This window comes from Nuphar pumila, chromosome 11 (assembly GCF_984573655.1).
Source record: "Nuphar pumila chromosome 11, dmNupPumi1.hap1.1, whole genome shotgun sequence".
Classification (NCBI taxonomy): domain Eukaryota; kingdom Viridiplantae; phylum Streptophyta; class Magnoliopsida; order Nymphaeales; family Nymphaeaceae; genus Nuphar; species Nuphar pumila.
In genome coordinates this window covers 110,395,602-110,411,922 of record NC_143259.1, presented here as the reverse complement: position 1 = coordinate 110,411,922, position 16,321 = coordinate 110,395,602, and the positions used below count along the sequence as shown (strand labels likewise).

The 16,321-nt window shown below is 38.0% G+C and overlaps 1 protein-coding gene across 1 annotated transcript; it reads right to left on the bottom strand.

The window, feature by feature from the left end:
* Positions 1 to 3,468: 3,468 nt before the first annotated feature.
* Positions 3,469 to 8,989, bottom strand: LOC149822823 (ADP/ATP translocase 1, mitochondrial-like). Its single transcript, XM_089980069.1, has 4 exons — positions 8,886 to 8,989; positions 4,765 to 5,265; positions 4,226 to 4,597; positions 3,469 to 4,116 (listed from the first exon to the last, which is right to left on the bottom strand). The coding sequence occupies exons 2-4, from the start codon at positions 5,245 to 5,247 to the stop codon at positions 3,817 to 3,819; spliced, it is 1,155 nt and encodes a 384-aa protein (XP_089836195.1). The 5' UTR covers positions 5,248 to 5,265; positions 8,886 to 8,989; the 3' UTR covers positions 3,469 to 3,816.
* Positions 8,990 to 16,321: the final 7,332 nt, after the last annotated feature.

The following is a 16,321-nucleotide window of genomic DNA, read 5'->3' as shown; positions in this document are numbered from 1 at the left end:
GATTCAGATTCTGATCCAGTTTAGAAACATGAAGTTTTTATCATTTGGTTAACTTTCTTGTATCACTGAATCAGTGCAAGCTCTCTCTCTCTCTCTCTCTCTCTCTCTCTCTCTTGTATCTAGGGGTGGCAATCGGGTTGGATTGGCGGGTCAGCATCCCTCAACACGAACCCGACCCGTTTATTAAACGGGTCGGCTGTGGCAAACACGAACCCAACCCATTTATTAAATGGGTAACCTGACATGACCGGTTAACCCGTTTAATAAACGGTTTGGCGGGCAGGTCGGGTAAACGGGTTGGCGGGTCGGGTAAACGGGTTGACCCGTTCGCCGAACCTGTTTATTAAACGGGTCAGCTGGGTTGGCGGGTTGGCATACCCCTAACACGAACCCGACCTGTTTAATAAACGGGTTAGGCAGGTCGACCCGTTTATGACACAAACCCGAACCCGCCTAAGAGGCAGGTTGGCGGGTCGTGTCAAGTTTTGCCACCCTTGTATCTCAGTTTCATGATTCACCACTGAGATACTCCCAAGATGCTGTTTTTTTTCTCTGTCTAAAGGCAGCTAGGGTTATTCATGCATGGTTGGCATTCTCAGGACTCAGTATCAGATCGGCCATACACAACTCGTCGGGCGAGTCAAGAATTTTAATTTAATTTATTAAAAATAAATAATATGTAATTTATGATACAAAATTAAAAAAATAACATATTAGGTGTGATTTATTATGTATAGTAATAAACATAACTTCAAAAAACTCATATATGTATAAATATTAAATATATATTTTAAAATATAAAAAATAAAATTTTCACTATTTAAAATTGAAAATTAGTGTGTTATTTGCAAAATAGCATAATGTACTTGATAAAACTTAAATATCACAATGTAATCATGATTTTTATATTCTAAACATAAATTTTTCAAAAAATGTAGATAATTGCATGAGTTATTTAGATAAATTAAAATAGTATCATTTTGGTAACATATTTATTGTCATTTAACTCTCTCTCTCTTGAATGCTAATAAATTCTCATCCATCGAGTACCAACACCAAATGCAACTTTGAAAAGTAGAAATCTTTTCAAATCTAGCTTTGGAAAACTGAAAGCTTTTAATTCTTTTAATTAATATTTTGAATTTTTAGCAAAACCTTTAAATTCCAACATGGTATCTAAGACTCGGCTGAGTCAATGATAAACTCAGCCGAGTCTTAGATGATTCGGCCGAGTTTGGTCCTAACCGAGTTGTACAACTTTTTTAACTCGGTTAGGTCTCCATCCGAGCTAACTCGGGCGAGGGACGAGTTGGCTTGCCGAGTTTGCCAACTATGTATTCATGGGCCTGTAAATTAACGCCACAAATATGTTATAAATAGGCCAAAAAACTCTATGAATAGTGATATAGTCACTAAAACAACAAACAAACAAACAAACCATGTTCTCAAATAAAAGTTGATGAATTATGGAAAAGTTTTTGCATTCTAGGATTTCAATTTGAAATTTGTAGAGAAGATTAGAATTATTTACAACCATTTCTCATGTGGGTAAAAATTCCCTTCCCTCTTTTCTCCCTTATTCTTGATTTTGTTTGAAATTTTATTTTCGTGTGCATTTGTTTGTTATTATTTTTCTTTCAAAATTTACGTGGTTGTTTCCTCCATTTCACTAGGTTAAGAGGGCTTAGAGTTGAATCATCTTAGCCAGATTAAACGCACTAAGGACTAATTTGGATCAAGTGGATGTTAGCGGAGTTAAGCCTATGATGTGATGATTTAATGGATTGTGGGCTTTGCCTAATGGGTTCAAACTTGTGAGGTAATTGCTCCTATATAGATCCTCATATTTTAATTTGATTTCAAATTCTAACTTGTCGGGGCCTTCCTATCCCCATGTTTATACTCAAATTGGTGCATGTCTATATCATAGTGGAAAGCCTTGTTTAATTCCCCAAGTAGCTTATAGTTGTTTTTTTTATAGTCAGGCTGTGGTTAGGCAGACCCCTACCTGTTCATTGATGCAATACTTACTGTGATTTGTAGACCAAAAAAATTCAGAGTTTCAGTCTGGGGGTATCTTTTCAAGTCTTGGTCATTCTCTTTCACTAACTGTGCTAGTTTTTTTAACCAAAAAATAAGTTTTAAGTAACTATAGCTAATGTTAACCATATCAAAACTGTACAAAGTATGTAATATGATATTGGCAAATTCTACTTGAAGCAAGTTAGGCACGCTAAATTGCCTATAACATTGGTTCGTGGCTATTTTCCAAATATACACCATACAATGTGCATATTCTATTCCAGATTTTTTTAAAAGATGAACTATGGTGATGCAATCTGTCATGAACCAGACAAAAAATCTATACAATATTCTAATGCATCAAATGTGTGGGTCTAGGGGTCCTAACCAGGTTCCAAGTTTGAGAACAATGTTGGACATCCAGGTACAAGCTCGACAAAGATGATTTATCTCTGAAGCCAAAATCATGGCCCAGATACATGTCTTCAGGTCCAGTTTAGCCACACGTTTGTGCATAATTTTAAGCCACAAGCTATGTCAACGAAAACTTTTCCACTGTAATAAGGCGTGGGAAATAAGTCCAGCCTAATCTGACTTTGAAGCATCTTTTTTATGTCGTCTTTAAATCTGTTCATACAGATGTGTGCTACATGCTTGATTTTATAAGAATCAATTCTTGAACCATCTAAATTTTTTTGTCTAAAATTTTTATAAATATTCAAAGCTTAAAAAACTGTTAGTCTTTTTATAAAAAAATATTATCCAAATATCATTTCCTAGCGAATCAACCAAACACCATTTTCCGAGTTGATTCTTAAATCAACCACGTCTAAAACATCTGTAAAGTCATATTTGCAACAAACAACCTGAAAGCACCTGTTTACTTAGTGGCAGGCTGGCAGTAGGCCAAAAAAGTAGCAGGCAATTCCCACCTTTCCTTCTTACATGTACTAGGCAGAAAGGACTGGGTTGAAGGCATCTTGGTGATGCAACGCTGCTGGTGAAATGTAAACATTCGAACGGGTAACACCTCGGCCAGGGACCATGGAAGTTTTTTTTTCACACAAGACAGAAGCGCACCATTCTTATAGAACTAACGTCAAAGTTGGACAATCAAGGGAGCCTCTGATTGTAGCCAGGACGTTGCAGTTTAAAAACCCAATGGTATAGTTGTATAACTGGTAGGGAGATGGCTAACCCCAGCTTACATTTCAATAAAAAAACCCGTCAGAGTTGGAATGTCCCACCCCTACTCTGACTATTTGAGCTAATGCCAAGTGACCATGGGTAGAACCAAACGGGGGACACAAGGGCATATATAGAACACCACCCAGTGGTCAACTTGATGGCAGTTTAATATGAACAAAAATACAACATTATCAACTACACATGCTGAGAAATGGAACAAAAAATGCTCGCTGAGTTAAACAACTCCAGTTCGCAATATGGTAAGAAATCATTTGAGACATTCATTAAAGAGTCTCAATCACTTCGGACAATATTATCTTAGCTAAGAGTGAAAAAAAGTAAACATTGCCGCCAAGACATACTCTCCTGGAGTAATCACGCAGACAATCAACCAAAAAAAAAACGTATCCAACAAATGTCTGCTCAAATTATTAAAAAAAACAAAAAAACAAAAAGAGCAAAAAAAATGCCGACCAAGGCATAGAACTTCCGAATAATTGGAGGTAAAACAAAAAAATTAACGTAGACCGAATTGTAAAAAGGTTCTCGCTTATAGAGCTTATTTTTCATCAGTATCTGTGAAATGGGTCATACCAAGAACACCCATTAGCCACCGCCACCAGATCCGTACTTCTTACCGAAGACGATCAGCTGCAGCTTGTCATAGCCAGCAAGCACACCAGCACCAGCTACAGCACGCAGGATGTTAGCACCAGCACCCTTGAACAGCGACTTCGCACCCTCGTTCTTCAAGATAATCGAGAAGCACTCCAAGGAGCTCTTGTACTTGACAGCCTCACCAGAGGTCATCATCATCCTTCTGCGCACTGTATCAATTGGGTAGGATGCAAGTCCGGCTCCAATTGTGATTCCCCAACCGAGGAGGAAACTCGCAAGGAAACTATCCTGCAAAGATCACACAAATTCACAAGAATAAAACATCAGTAAGATGGATTATTGAATTTTGAATACTGATTAGCAGAAATTCAATTCATATGCAAGACTGTAAACTGACCTGCATTTCTCCAACCAAAACCACAGGCTTCAAAGAATCGTACATTCCAAAGTACAGGCCACGGTACACGATGATTCCTACACAAGAGATGTTGAACCCACGGTAAAGCCCAGCATAGCCATCTGACTTTATGGTTTTCCTGTAGACGTCAACTAGGCCATTGAATTGTCTTTCCCCTCCCTTCTTTGCAGCCTTTGCGTCATTTGCCAGGCGGGTTCGGGCATAGTCCAAAGAGTACACAAAGAGGAGAGAAGAGGCACCAGCAGCTCCTCCAGATGCCAAGTTTCCGGCAAACCATTTCCAGTATCCATCCTTGTCCTTCTTGAAGTTGAACAGGCGTTTGAAGTAATCCTTGAAAGCAAAGTTCAGTGCCTGGCAAGCCAATAAATTTGTGAACTAGCGAAGACCCAAAAACAATCAACAAATTTGAATCGTTTCATAACTAAATCATGATACATAAACACTAAAAATGCTGAAGAATAAAGTAAAATGCATCAAATTCCAGAATTCTTAACACAAAAAAGATATTGGTGAGGTACCTGAGTAGGGAAGTAACGAATCACATTGGCAGTGTTCCCTCTCCAGAGTGCGAGCATGCCTTCATCCTTGATTGTACGGCCGAAGCAATCTCCGATTCCCTTATAGGGTTCAGAAAGACGACCGGCTTTGATCATCTCATCCTGGTTCTGGATCAATAGCTTCACACGCTCAATGGGAGCAGCTGCTGTTTTTGATACAGCAGCAGAAACTCCTCCCATAAGAAAATCAACAAGGAAGGCACCAGCCCCCTTCTCTGATGGTGCCTGGACAAACACAGGTGATACAGGCATTGCAGGCAAGAGGCTAGGAACACCACTTTGGCTCCCTTGCAAGGCATTCTGCAAACCACCATTGCCATAAATACCTGCCATATGGCTCATGTTGGTATTTCTGTTCTGCAGGTTTGGAGAGAGTCTGGAATATAGATATGATTGCCCAGATAACTTCTCAACAACAGAGGGGAAATGCTGCTGTTCTGCCATTTTGTTTCTTCAGCAGACCTGCAAGAACAAGTCCAATTACAATTTATGGCTGGACAGAAAGCACCAAAAATAACATCACAAAAGAAGCACTAGCATGGCTTCAGAATATCAATTAAAAGGGGAAATAAAAAAACGTATTCTATACATCATCCTCATCCCCTCCACCCCCAGAACAAGAAACAGAAAAGGGGGGGGGGGGGGGGGGGGGGGGGGGTTGACATCAAAATAACCAGTTGACATAATCAAGAGCTGCTACCAAAATCCTTTTTGTCGTCCAGTTTATCATACTGTTATTGAACCAATCGCCTAGACCAACCTCTAACGATCAAAAATATACTAACAGGAACATCCACTACATGCCCAAAACTCACGGTAATGCAATAGGCAATTTTAAACTCATCATGTTTTAAATGCTCACAAAACAATAAAACAACCACCACCTAAGTTAGAGGGTATCAATCGCTATTAAATCCCTACCAATAAGGACTTTTTAAAATGCATAGGGACAAACTTTTTGAAAACACTCAAAAGCATATTCAAATATTGCAAACATCATGTTGCTTGAAACAGACGAATCCTATTCTAAACAGTATAAATCTACGAGACATAATGATTCATCCTTCATCAAAGCTTTTAACATTTGCATGCAATAAAAATTAGTCCTTACACGTGCAAGAAAATATCAAGGCTAGGAATACCGAAAGGTGCACACAAGTCCCAAATGGACAAGATTCAAGTATATAGAGAATTTATATATAAATGCTCAGGACCCTTCTATTTCCAATTTCTTTTCAAAAATTCAATAATATGTAGGATCACTAGATCAGATAAATGAAAAGGTCAGCATGCAAAAAATTTACCAGAAGGAAAGACATATTATCATATTATAAGATCCAAAAACCATTAACAGAAAACCATAAACTTCATGCCTAGAGAAGCTTTTAGACAAAGTTCTATGTGGCTTGGACCTCATATACCCAATTTTGAAAAAATAAGCCCCTTCAATGTCCAGAAGACCTGTCTCTGGATGGGGTAACAGATTGGTTTTGGCAAATAATGCCTTCCAAATTCATCCATCAATGGGAACAGTGTCATATCTCTATTAGGTAAGACTGTGTAACTAGGATGACCACAATCATAGCCAAGTGATCTAGCCATCTAGGGTTCAAATCACTCATGGGACTATTGCAACCTAACCTGGCAAAAAGAAAAGATGAAAATAAAAAGGGTCCGATGTTCAATGATGGGCTTAGCACAATAGTTGCAGTCAATGTTGTGAAAAGCGTTGAGGCATAAGACCCACTCATAAAGCATGCCTCGAGGCGTAATTAGTTAATTGGTCAATTTTTAATAGATAAAAAGTAATATATTAATTAATTATATAGAAAGAAGAAGATTAGCAGAAGGAAGAGGGGGGGGGGGAGAGGAAGAAAAGGAGGAGGAGGAGATCGGCAGAGGAGGAGGAGGAGGAAGAAGAAGAAGAGAGAGAGAGAGAGAGAGAGAGAGAGAGAGAGAGAGAGAGAGAGAGAGAGAGAAAAGTCCCTTATTTGGCCTCCCTCTTTTTCTTTTAAAAAGAGGGGAAGAATGAGGTGTGTACCTCAGTCTTGAGGTGCACCTTTTGCAGCTCGAGGCATGCTTTTCACAACACTGGTTGCAGACAATGAAGTCACTGGCTTGAAGGAGAAAGTGTAAAAAACTCAAATAAAACAAAAGAATGACATGTGAGTAACAGGTTAGCAGACATAAAGCTATGGAACTCGGCCGTAGGGATTTTGTCAAAATAGAATGGCCTTATTAGTTATCGATAATATGAATGCCAGGACCCTGTCTGATTTTCCACAAATGGGATACCAACCAATTCCAAGTGCCTCCACTTCCACAGAGAGGGCAAAAAAAACTATGGGCACCACAAATCTAAGAAGGAATATCACAGTAGACTGCTAATGTGAAAATGAAAGGATACACATGCGACCCTACACCCAAATGGTAGATTCAAATCTTAAAGGCTCTTCACAACTTGTAACCAAGTGACTAAAGAAAGCAGATGAAATTTCAGCACCACTAGACCTTAATCTAGAAATATACACTGAATCACTGATTGATGTCAAAATGGCAAAAATTGATTACAGAACCGAAGTCTGCCAAGCCAAATCCCAAATTAGAAATTGCTAAATGAAAAAGAAAGGGATTTTACACAAATGAAAAGCCTCCTTTTTATGATTTTATCTCAGAATTTTCTCATCGACCCACTAGATCCACTTGGCATTATTGTAAATAAAATATCAGCACAACAAAAAGGAACATCCCATCACCACTGAAGGCCGGCATGGAATCAATTCGATCAATGTGTATAGATTATGCATGCACTCAAAATGTTAAACAAAATAGCAATTGCAATGCACATGTAACACCATTAAACAATCAAATCAGTGACAGTACAATAATGAATAACCGATGAGATGCTCCAATTTGCACATATACAATCATACAGAAACATCTCTTTTCACCAATTGCAGCAACACTATGATTGAAAAGGATGGGAAGAAGACATCTACATGCGACACAGGTCACAAAACAGCGTAACATCATGACAGTAAACTAGCTGTAGAAACCCCATGAGATGATGCAAAACCATTGTTGACTATAAGGATTAAGGGCCCGAAAAATAATTTAGTCTATTTGAGCGACGACTTTATGGAGAAGACAAAAATTGTTGGAAGCACTGATAAAACCAGAGGCGACCCTTGTTTCAAAGAAAGGATATGTGCCACCCAGTATAATCAAACAAAAACAACAGCCCCCAAGTTATTCGGCACAATTTCCAACTCTCTCTCTCTCTATCTATCTATCTATATATATATATATATCTATATCTATATATATATATATCAAATAATAACGCAAAGACAAAAAACCCTACGAAGCAGTAGGAGCACTCACTTGCAAATATCCAATTGGAAAGTTTTCAGCATAGTCGAGCGAAAATGAAGGAAAAGGGGCATAATGATCTCTTAAGAAAAAAAGGGTCTGGTATCGCCACAGCACTCCAGCCAACAATAATGGATTATCTCAAATTATTATAGCGCGGAAAAAGAGAATAATAACACCACCTCATCATTCACAATAGCGATCAACAGCAACAACTAGTAGCCACAGATCCACACCAAACAGCAATCACATTCCCCTTACATCCAAAAATCTTAAAAATTTCAACAATAAAAACGTAATCACAAGTCTAACCATTCAGAAAACCAACAAAAGTCCCAAATCTCGAAAGGTTTTCATCACTAAGCAACAGCAGCAACAGAAGCAACAGATCTACCATTTCTGCCATAAATCAACACTTATTCCAGCGATAAACCTTGAAAAAACACATATCTAACAAGATCATCACGATCCCGAGCAGAAAAAAATCCTTAATAACCCAAAATCCCGACAAAATCCTATTTTTTCAAGATCCGAACCAAAAAAACCATCAAAACTAAAGAAAACACATAAAAATCGAGATATTAAGCTAAAAAACGACGAAAACTACCAGAAACAGATCAACGAGCGACCGATCCAGCCGATCAACGATCGGGAAGACTATAGACGAAAAAAATGGGATGAAAAATATGAAGTAGAGAAAGAAGCAATACCTCCGAGAGGTCTCCCCGCGTAGCCTCGCCTATGCCCCTCACTTTGCTACGTTTCTTCCCTGGAAAGAGGGAGAGGGTTTTATATATAATAATGAGAGAGAGAGGAAGAGAGAGGGGCAGACGTAGAATTTATTGGGGGAGGAACCCTAGGGGAATCTTCCTTCTTCCCTTATTTTGACCGCCTTTTTCAATATTTCCCGGACTTCACGCCTTGGGTTAACCGGATCTCATTCCTTTCCTTCACGTCCGTCGCCGTTAGAACAGGGCCCCGAGCAATCCGGACGTCCGCGAACCGGCTAATTGTTTAATTTAATTTATTTACTTTTTTTTTTGTTTAAATCAACGTTATATTTTTCGTTTTTGGATCTGGATCCGAAGAACCGAACTGTTGGGTTAGGTGCTTGCAAAACGAGGACACTGAATTTTTTAATTTTGTTGATCAATAAAAACTATTTTTACAATGATTTAATAATGAAAAATACATGTTTTATTTAAAACATAAGAGTATATTAAAATAGTATTAAGAGATATTAAAATAATGTTGTACATGTCGGTGTCTTTGTGGGCGTGTCCGAGCGTGTCCACTCGTGTCATCAAGGACATGCCCCAAAAGGGTGTGTCCCTGTGACATAGCCTAGGTGGGTTAGAATGTCAGTAACTTAGTAGGGATGTAAACGGTTTCAATTTGGGTCGGATGTGGTCAATACCAGATTCAACTATTCGGGTTGATGGATAAAAGTTCCTACTAATAATTGGTTTTTTACATGTAATCAGATTCAGATATCCAATGAATCTGGATATCTATCAGATTTGGTAGCAAAAATTTGAAACCATAACTTAATTCATTTATAATCGGATTTAGCTTGCCGAATTTGACTAAGCAGAGTTGGATTCAGTTGGATATCGGATAAAATCCGATCCGTTGATGTCCCTAGATGTTAATTAGGCCCGTTTGGATCTGGACCGGAATCGGAGCATCTTTCACCTTTATATAAAGGGATTTGCAGCGTGGTTTTAGGTCGGTGTTTGGTCGACAGTCATGTGAAGAAGGAACCTGATGCATCTACACTGGTAGTAGGTATGATTGGATCCGACCCGTTTATGGCACTGGACTTCGAAATCCACAATTCACCAGCGGATCCAGTTGATTCGAGAAGTTTAGCACACGTAGAGGTTGAAGTTCATGTCCCAATGCACCCTTGTCCAAATAAGCTCATGTTGGGTCCTATTGGATCCTAAAGATTATGGAGCAGATCAGGGTCCATCTAGGGGAATCCGTATAGGTGCCTCAACAGTGGGGTGGGGCATAAAGTCAGATAGCCAAGGGCATATAGGTTGGATCATCATCCCCCTGGGTGCCTTGAAATTGGTATCAGTTTGTGAGGAGGAGGTCCATGGACCAGAATGTGGGCCCATGGATTTACACAGCTTGAGGCCATCCGGCCCATCCCTGTCATGGGCTCAAACCTACATACTGCCCTACTCTATCTACCCTAGTGATCTATAAAGTATTGGGTCTTCTATGAATAGTCCATAGTACGGGTGTCAACTGGTCGGGTTTGGTTCAGACCCAGGTGAAACCAGACTTGGACCAGATTTTCGGGTATAGTATCAGGTCCGGACTCAGGTTTAATTGGGTCCGCTATAAGAAAAATCATACCCGTTCCTGATAAGAACTACATGAACCATACCTGGACCATAACTTGTAAAACACAATTTTTATCACTTTTACATTGAAAAATGGCGGGTCTTAATCGGACGGGTCAGGTCTGGATCTGGTATAAAATTTCACAAACTATACCCGGGTCCATGTATTAATCGGACCTTCAGGTCTAGACCTGGGTCTTAATCGGGTCTTCTTATTTATCACCATACCCGGACTCTATAGAGCTTGGTTCGGGTCAGGTCCGGTAAACCAGGCCCATTAACACACCTAGTCCAGAGGGATGTAAACGGTTCCTATTCGGGTCGGATGTGGCCAATACTATGTTGGCGCGACTAGGCTAAGACAGTCGATGCTTGGATCTTACATCGAATCATTATAAAAAATAAATAGGAGCAAGGAAAAGTTTACACAAATGATTCAGTTACATGTGACTCATCCAATTTCACTATCAATTTGCATGACATTCACAATATTTTACACATAAAATAGGTCTGGTCAATACCAATATTTTATAGACATATAAATTTTAGATATGGGGTTCTCAATATTTGGGATTCAGATCCAGTTGATCTGATGTCCCAAGTTATCAGTTATTCACTAAAACATCTCAAATTTTTAATTATTACATTCAATCATGTTCATCTCTCCGCGATGCATGACTGGGTGTAACTATGTTGGTATGGGTCAGGTTTTATCGGATCTGATTGTGAATTGGGTCTAAAAATTTGACCTAAACCCGACCCAATCTAATTCAAGTCCTGTTCTGGGTTAAAGTATGACCGAAAATTGTAGACGCGTATGAGTTAATAGGTTTGGGTATATATTGGGTTGGGTCTTCGATAGTCTCATTTTTTGATCGGGTATAAGAATTAGACCTAGACCCAACCCATTTTGATTCGGGTCTTGGCATGGTTGAAAATGTAGACCCATGTTAACGGGTTCAAGTATGATCGGTTCAGGTCTTAATGAGTTTGGGTTTCAACTTAGTTCTCAATATGATTGGTATTTTAATCTTAATTACTTGTCAATAAAAAAATGTAAATTAATAGAATAAGCTATTCAATAAGAAATTTATATATTAACAAATGAGAAGCTAAATAACTTTTCTAGACAATAGTGGGTGGGGGTTTCAATAGGGTTGGTTCACATATAAAATGGGTTTGGGTAGATAATTGGTTTAGGTTCGGGTTTGTTTGGATCAGTTCGATTTTACATTATGTGGAACTATATGGGTCGGGTATGAAACTTGGGTCGAGTCCAAGTGTGTTCAGGTCTTCATTTTTTCCAACCCAAATTCATGGTCCTACTAAAATCGGGTCGGGTTGGGTATAATCAGTTCGGGACATCAGGTCAGTTCGGTAAATGTTAAGCAAGCTTCTCTAAATTGTTGATAAATTGGGTCGTTTAAGTAATTTATTAAAAAATAAAACCAAAAAGCTATCGCACATGCAGCGACAACACATGCTTTGATGTCAATATTTTTGTCATTGAAAATAACGTGCCCCATTTTTATTATTTTTTTATTTTTAACGAGCCCCATCCCACACCATAAGAATTGGGAAGAGCAGTGGTCATGTGGGGGATAATAACTACAACCCTAGCTCGTCTATATCTCAAAAATATCAAACTTGACATACCATTTAAATCCAAATCCAAATCCAAATCCAAGTCCAAGTTTCACTCAAAATCCTAACTCTTAGGGTGTATGACCTAATAAGATTGGAATCCTATAAAGACTCTTTAGATTTTGAATGTGACTCTGAATCCTATTATGTGGCATCCAATAATAAGCAACCCTACATGTTTACATCTCTAAAATTCAAATAGCTAAGTTGGGCCATTTTTTATGCAGGGCACAACTCCACAAATGTTGACCATCCATCTCAATAATTTTTGTTGAAATGAAAAATGTGTACTCATCTCGAGAAATGACAAGACTGACAGGTAGGGGTGGCAAAATCTGACACGACCTGCCACCCCGCTTTTTAGCCGAGTTTGCTTAAACGGGTTCGTGTCCTAAATGGGTTGACCTGCCTAACCCATTTATTAAATGGGTCAGGTTCGTGTTAGGGGTATGACAACTTGTCAACCCAACTGACCTGTTTAATAAATGGGTTAGGCGGGCGGGTCAACGTGTTTACCCAAACTCGACCTGCCGACCCGACACGCCAACCCGACCTGATTGTCACCCCTACTGACAGGTGCGTGGGTGACGCTGAATGTAATGTGAACGCTTAGGGCACGTTTGGAAGAGAGAAAGATATAAAAAAAAAGTGATGCAAAATTTTAAAATCCGTACGGATTTTTTGACCCATCTATATGGAAGAGTTTTTCTTAAAAGTACACTTTTTTTTATAAGAAGCATTCTTCTAGGAAGGTGTTGAAATGTTTTCTACCAAAAAATTTTATTTTTACACTCACCACCGCCCATCTCACCTCCTGCAAGCACTCCAACTATTTTCTCATGCTACACAAACAGGTGATTTTTTTTTTTTTTTTGAAAAACTTATCGTACAAAAAAGTTTCACAAAACTTTCTTTTCCCTATGAGAGTTTTTCTAGGTTTCAAACATGCCCTTACTGTTATTATTTGGTTGACAATAATTATTATTAGTCAAATAATGCTGTCTGCAAACCTCCATTGACCTAAACGGTTAGGATTCAGGTAGGTTGTAGCGATAAATTGGATACTGGCTAATCAGACTTGGATTTGGATGGAAAAAAATCTAATACCGAATCTGAATATATAATACATGTAACTGGATTCAAATGTCCATCAGATTCGCTTATGAATTCTTAAACTGAATCGGAACCCAATGATTAATCGGATTCAGTTTTCCTATTGGATTTAGAATCGGGTCAGATATCAGATATATCCGATCCATTAACATCCCTATCCATACCCAAGAGACATAAGCTTGTGATTTTATTCATATTTCCAACTGAGTACCCAACGCTAAATCTGTTTATAAGGGAGGCAGTTATAGGAAACAAGGGAACTGGCATGGTACTTGGCGACTCCACTTCCCCATTTCGGCTCCCATCTGAAAGGAGGTTGTAGTCATCGGTTGCCGCCTTAATTGCGACACGACGAAGCTTCCGGCCGCTCCGGTGACTCTCCCAACACCATCCCAAACTTTAAACTTCACATTCAAAACTGAATTCCAAGCAGTTATATAAGTGGGAGGTGAATCCCTAGTTGAACTCTTCCAGTGCTCCCAAACAGAAACCTGAATTTGCCAAAGGCTTGAAATATGAGAATTCCATGTTTGCATCCCCAGCTGCCTCTGACTGGTAGTTTCCAAACAGAGTCTATTAGCTTATATTACTGCACAGTATAACTAATAAACTACTAACAATGAGTTACAACTAAGGGTGTCAACGGGTCGTGTTTACTCGAACCCGATCCAAACCAAACCCTATAGGGTCCGGGTATGGTGATAAATAATAAGACCCGGGTCCAGACCTGAAGGTCTGATTAATACATGGAACCGGGTATAGTTTGTGAAATTTTATACCAGACCCGGATCTGAAGGTCTGATTAATACATGGAACAGTATTAACCATGGTAAACCTATCTAATTTAACTTTCCCCCCTCTCTTTGGCTCATATTATATCTGAATGTAATATGTTTTTCCTTTACGAATTAGTTTTCTTGCTTGCATGTTTTCAATTTAAAATATAATATATATTATTTTTTAAAGAAACATATTTCTAACTTCCTTTCATAATATAAATTTTAATCTAAACATCCTTTACCTAAAGCCATGCTATATAAATTGGCACTAAACTATACAATCTTTGTGGAATGAAAATTAATTTTTAACGAGTTAAATAGATCAGTTCCAAATAGTGAAATTTTTTAATAGTGGAATGGAATGGACCATCATCATCTTTGGATGGATTATTTAAATAGTTTTGGTTAACAAAATCAGTGGATCAAATGCAAACCCATATACTAACTGGTCCAATAGGTTGAAGATTTTGGAAGCAGGAAATTTATTATAATGGCCTTGCTAACTAGATTAATAATTTGGTTAAGACAGACATGATGACACTATAATCCTCCGATGCACAAATTACTTGATCATTCAACCCAAGAATCCAACAATCGACACTTGTGGTTTGAATCTCTCTGATCACCAGTCCAACATCGATAGAGAAACTGATGCCCCCACATAATCCATAACCAGAGAGTTGGAGGGAGTTGCAAGGAGTCAGAGAGTAGAACTAGCAGAATTCAAGGAAAATGGATTTGGGAGGAGTTGTGGACTCCTTTTGTTTGGAAGCATAAACAACTCCTTCAAGGATTCAGGCTTGTAACTACTACTGATTCCTCACCATGTTTGGGAACCCGTAGCATGGTATTTGGGCTGGGCTAGGGCTTATAAATTAGGCCTTAGTTCACCTTGTATGTATATATATTTTTGATAATATATATATATATATGCATATATTATGTATACGTGATATTATGTGGATATCCATATATATAATATGTAAATATATATATATATATATTACGGATGTATATACATATATATTATGTATACATATATAGAGTAACCCACATCTTCAAACATAGAAAGTGATTGAAGATGGGTTGGATGAACTGTCATCATTGATGGTGCATGATCAAACAGCGATGGTTCATCATTTTTTGGTGCACTCTCTAGACATTTAGTGACAGTCTTGACTGCTGCTAAATGTTTGAGCAGAAAAACGATTTTCAACGGCAGCACAAAATCGCTGCTAAAAGTCATTTTTTTGAAAAAAAAAGAACTTGCGATTCAAAGGAAAACTAGTTCGAACATACATGTTTTTCTGTATATATATATTATGTGCATATACATATATATAATATGTATACATACATATACATATTATGTATATATAACATAAAAATTTAGGATTTACTGAGGTAAAATCCTATTGTTTTATTAAGGTAAAATAGGTGAATATAAGATTTATTGAGGTAAATGAGATAAAAATTTGGAACCATAAAAAATTTAGAAACCCACCGAAATCCTTTGTGATTAAAGAGTTGCAAATAGGTATTTTGAAGGAGTTGGAGTTGGCTGATTCCACCAACTCCTTCTCCCAAACAGCAGCCAAATCCGTGAGACAAGTGCCATGTCAGATAATCTGTCTCCGATTACACTACAAATACTCTGGTAACATGCTCCCAAACAGCGCGCTAATAGGAACATACACAATCAATATCAATAGCAGGGAAAAGAAGGAAATGCACAAAGGCAAAAGGAACAAGAGAAACAATGAGAATGTACTTTTTTTGTGGCTCTGATTAAATCTCCACATTTCTAGAGAGAGAGAGAGAGATGGTCTTTAGTTGAGGTAGTGGGAAATCATTGCAAATGTAGGAAGACAGACAGGAGAAGCTTAACAAAAGAAAAAGAAAAAACAGTTTGAAGGTAAATTAGTAAATTTATATCCTCAAAACTCAAGTCAGGTTAGTTATAACCCAAGTTAAATTGACAGAAACAACGGTTTGATTAACTGAACATAAGTTTAGACGTGCTTTTAACAATTTTGTAACAAACTTAGGGTGTTTTTTTGTTATTGTTAATAATTGAAGTTTTTTTTTTTTTTGAAAATTTCCCTTCTCCCACAAATAAACATGGTTTTCATGGCGTCAACGCAGGGATCTAAAGCAAAGAAAGGAGATAACCATTTGGTTGATCATTGCATCAAGGAATATCAAGTAACAAAACTGAGAACTTTCACTAACACAAAAAACTTAAGTCATTCT

Bases quoted from the DNA above. Each gene is read 5' to 3' on its own strand.
- LOC149822823 (XM_089980069.1), bottom strand. From the start codon at position 5,247: ATGGCAGAACAGCAGCATTTCCCCTCTGTTGTTGAGAAGTTATCTGGG. The intron at 4,598-4,764 runs GTACCTCACCAA...TTGGCTTGCCAG, and splicing joins TTCGTTACTTCCCTACTCAG to GCACTGAACTTTGCTTTCAA. The intron at 4,117-4,225 runs GTCAGTTTACAG...TGATCTTTGCAG, and splicing joins TTTTGGTTGGAGAAATGCAG to GATAGTTTCCTTGCGAGTTT.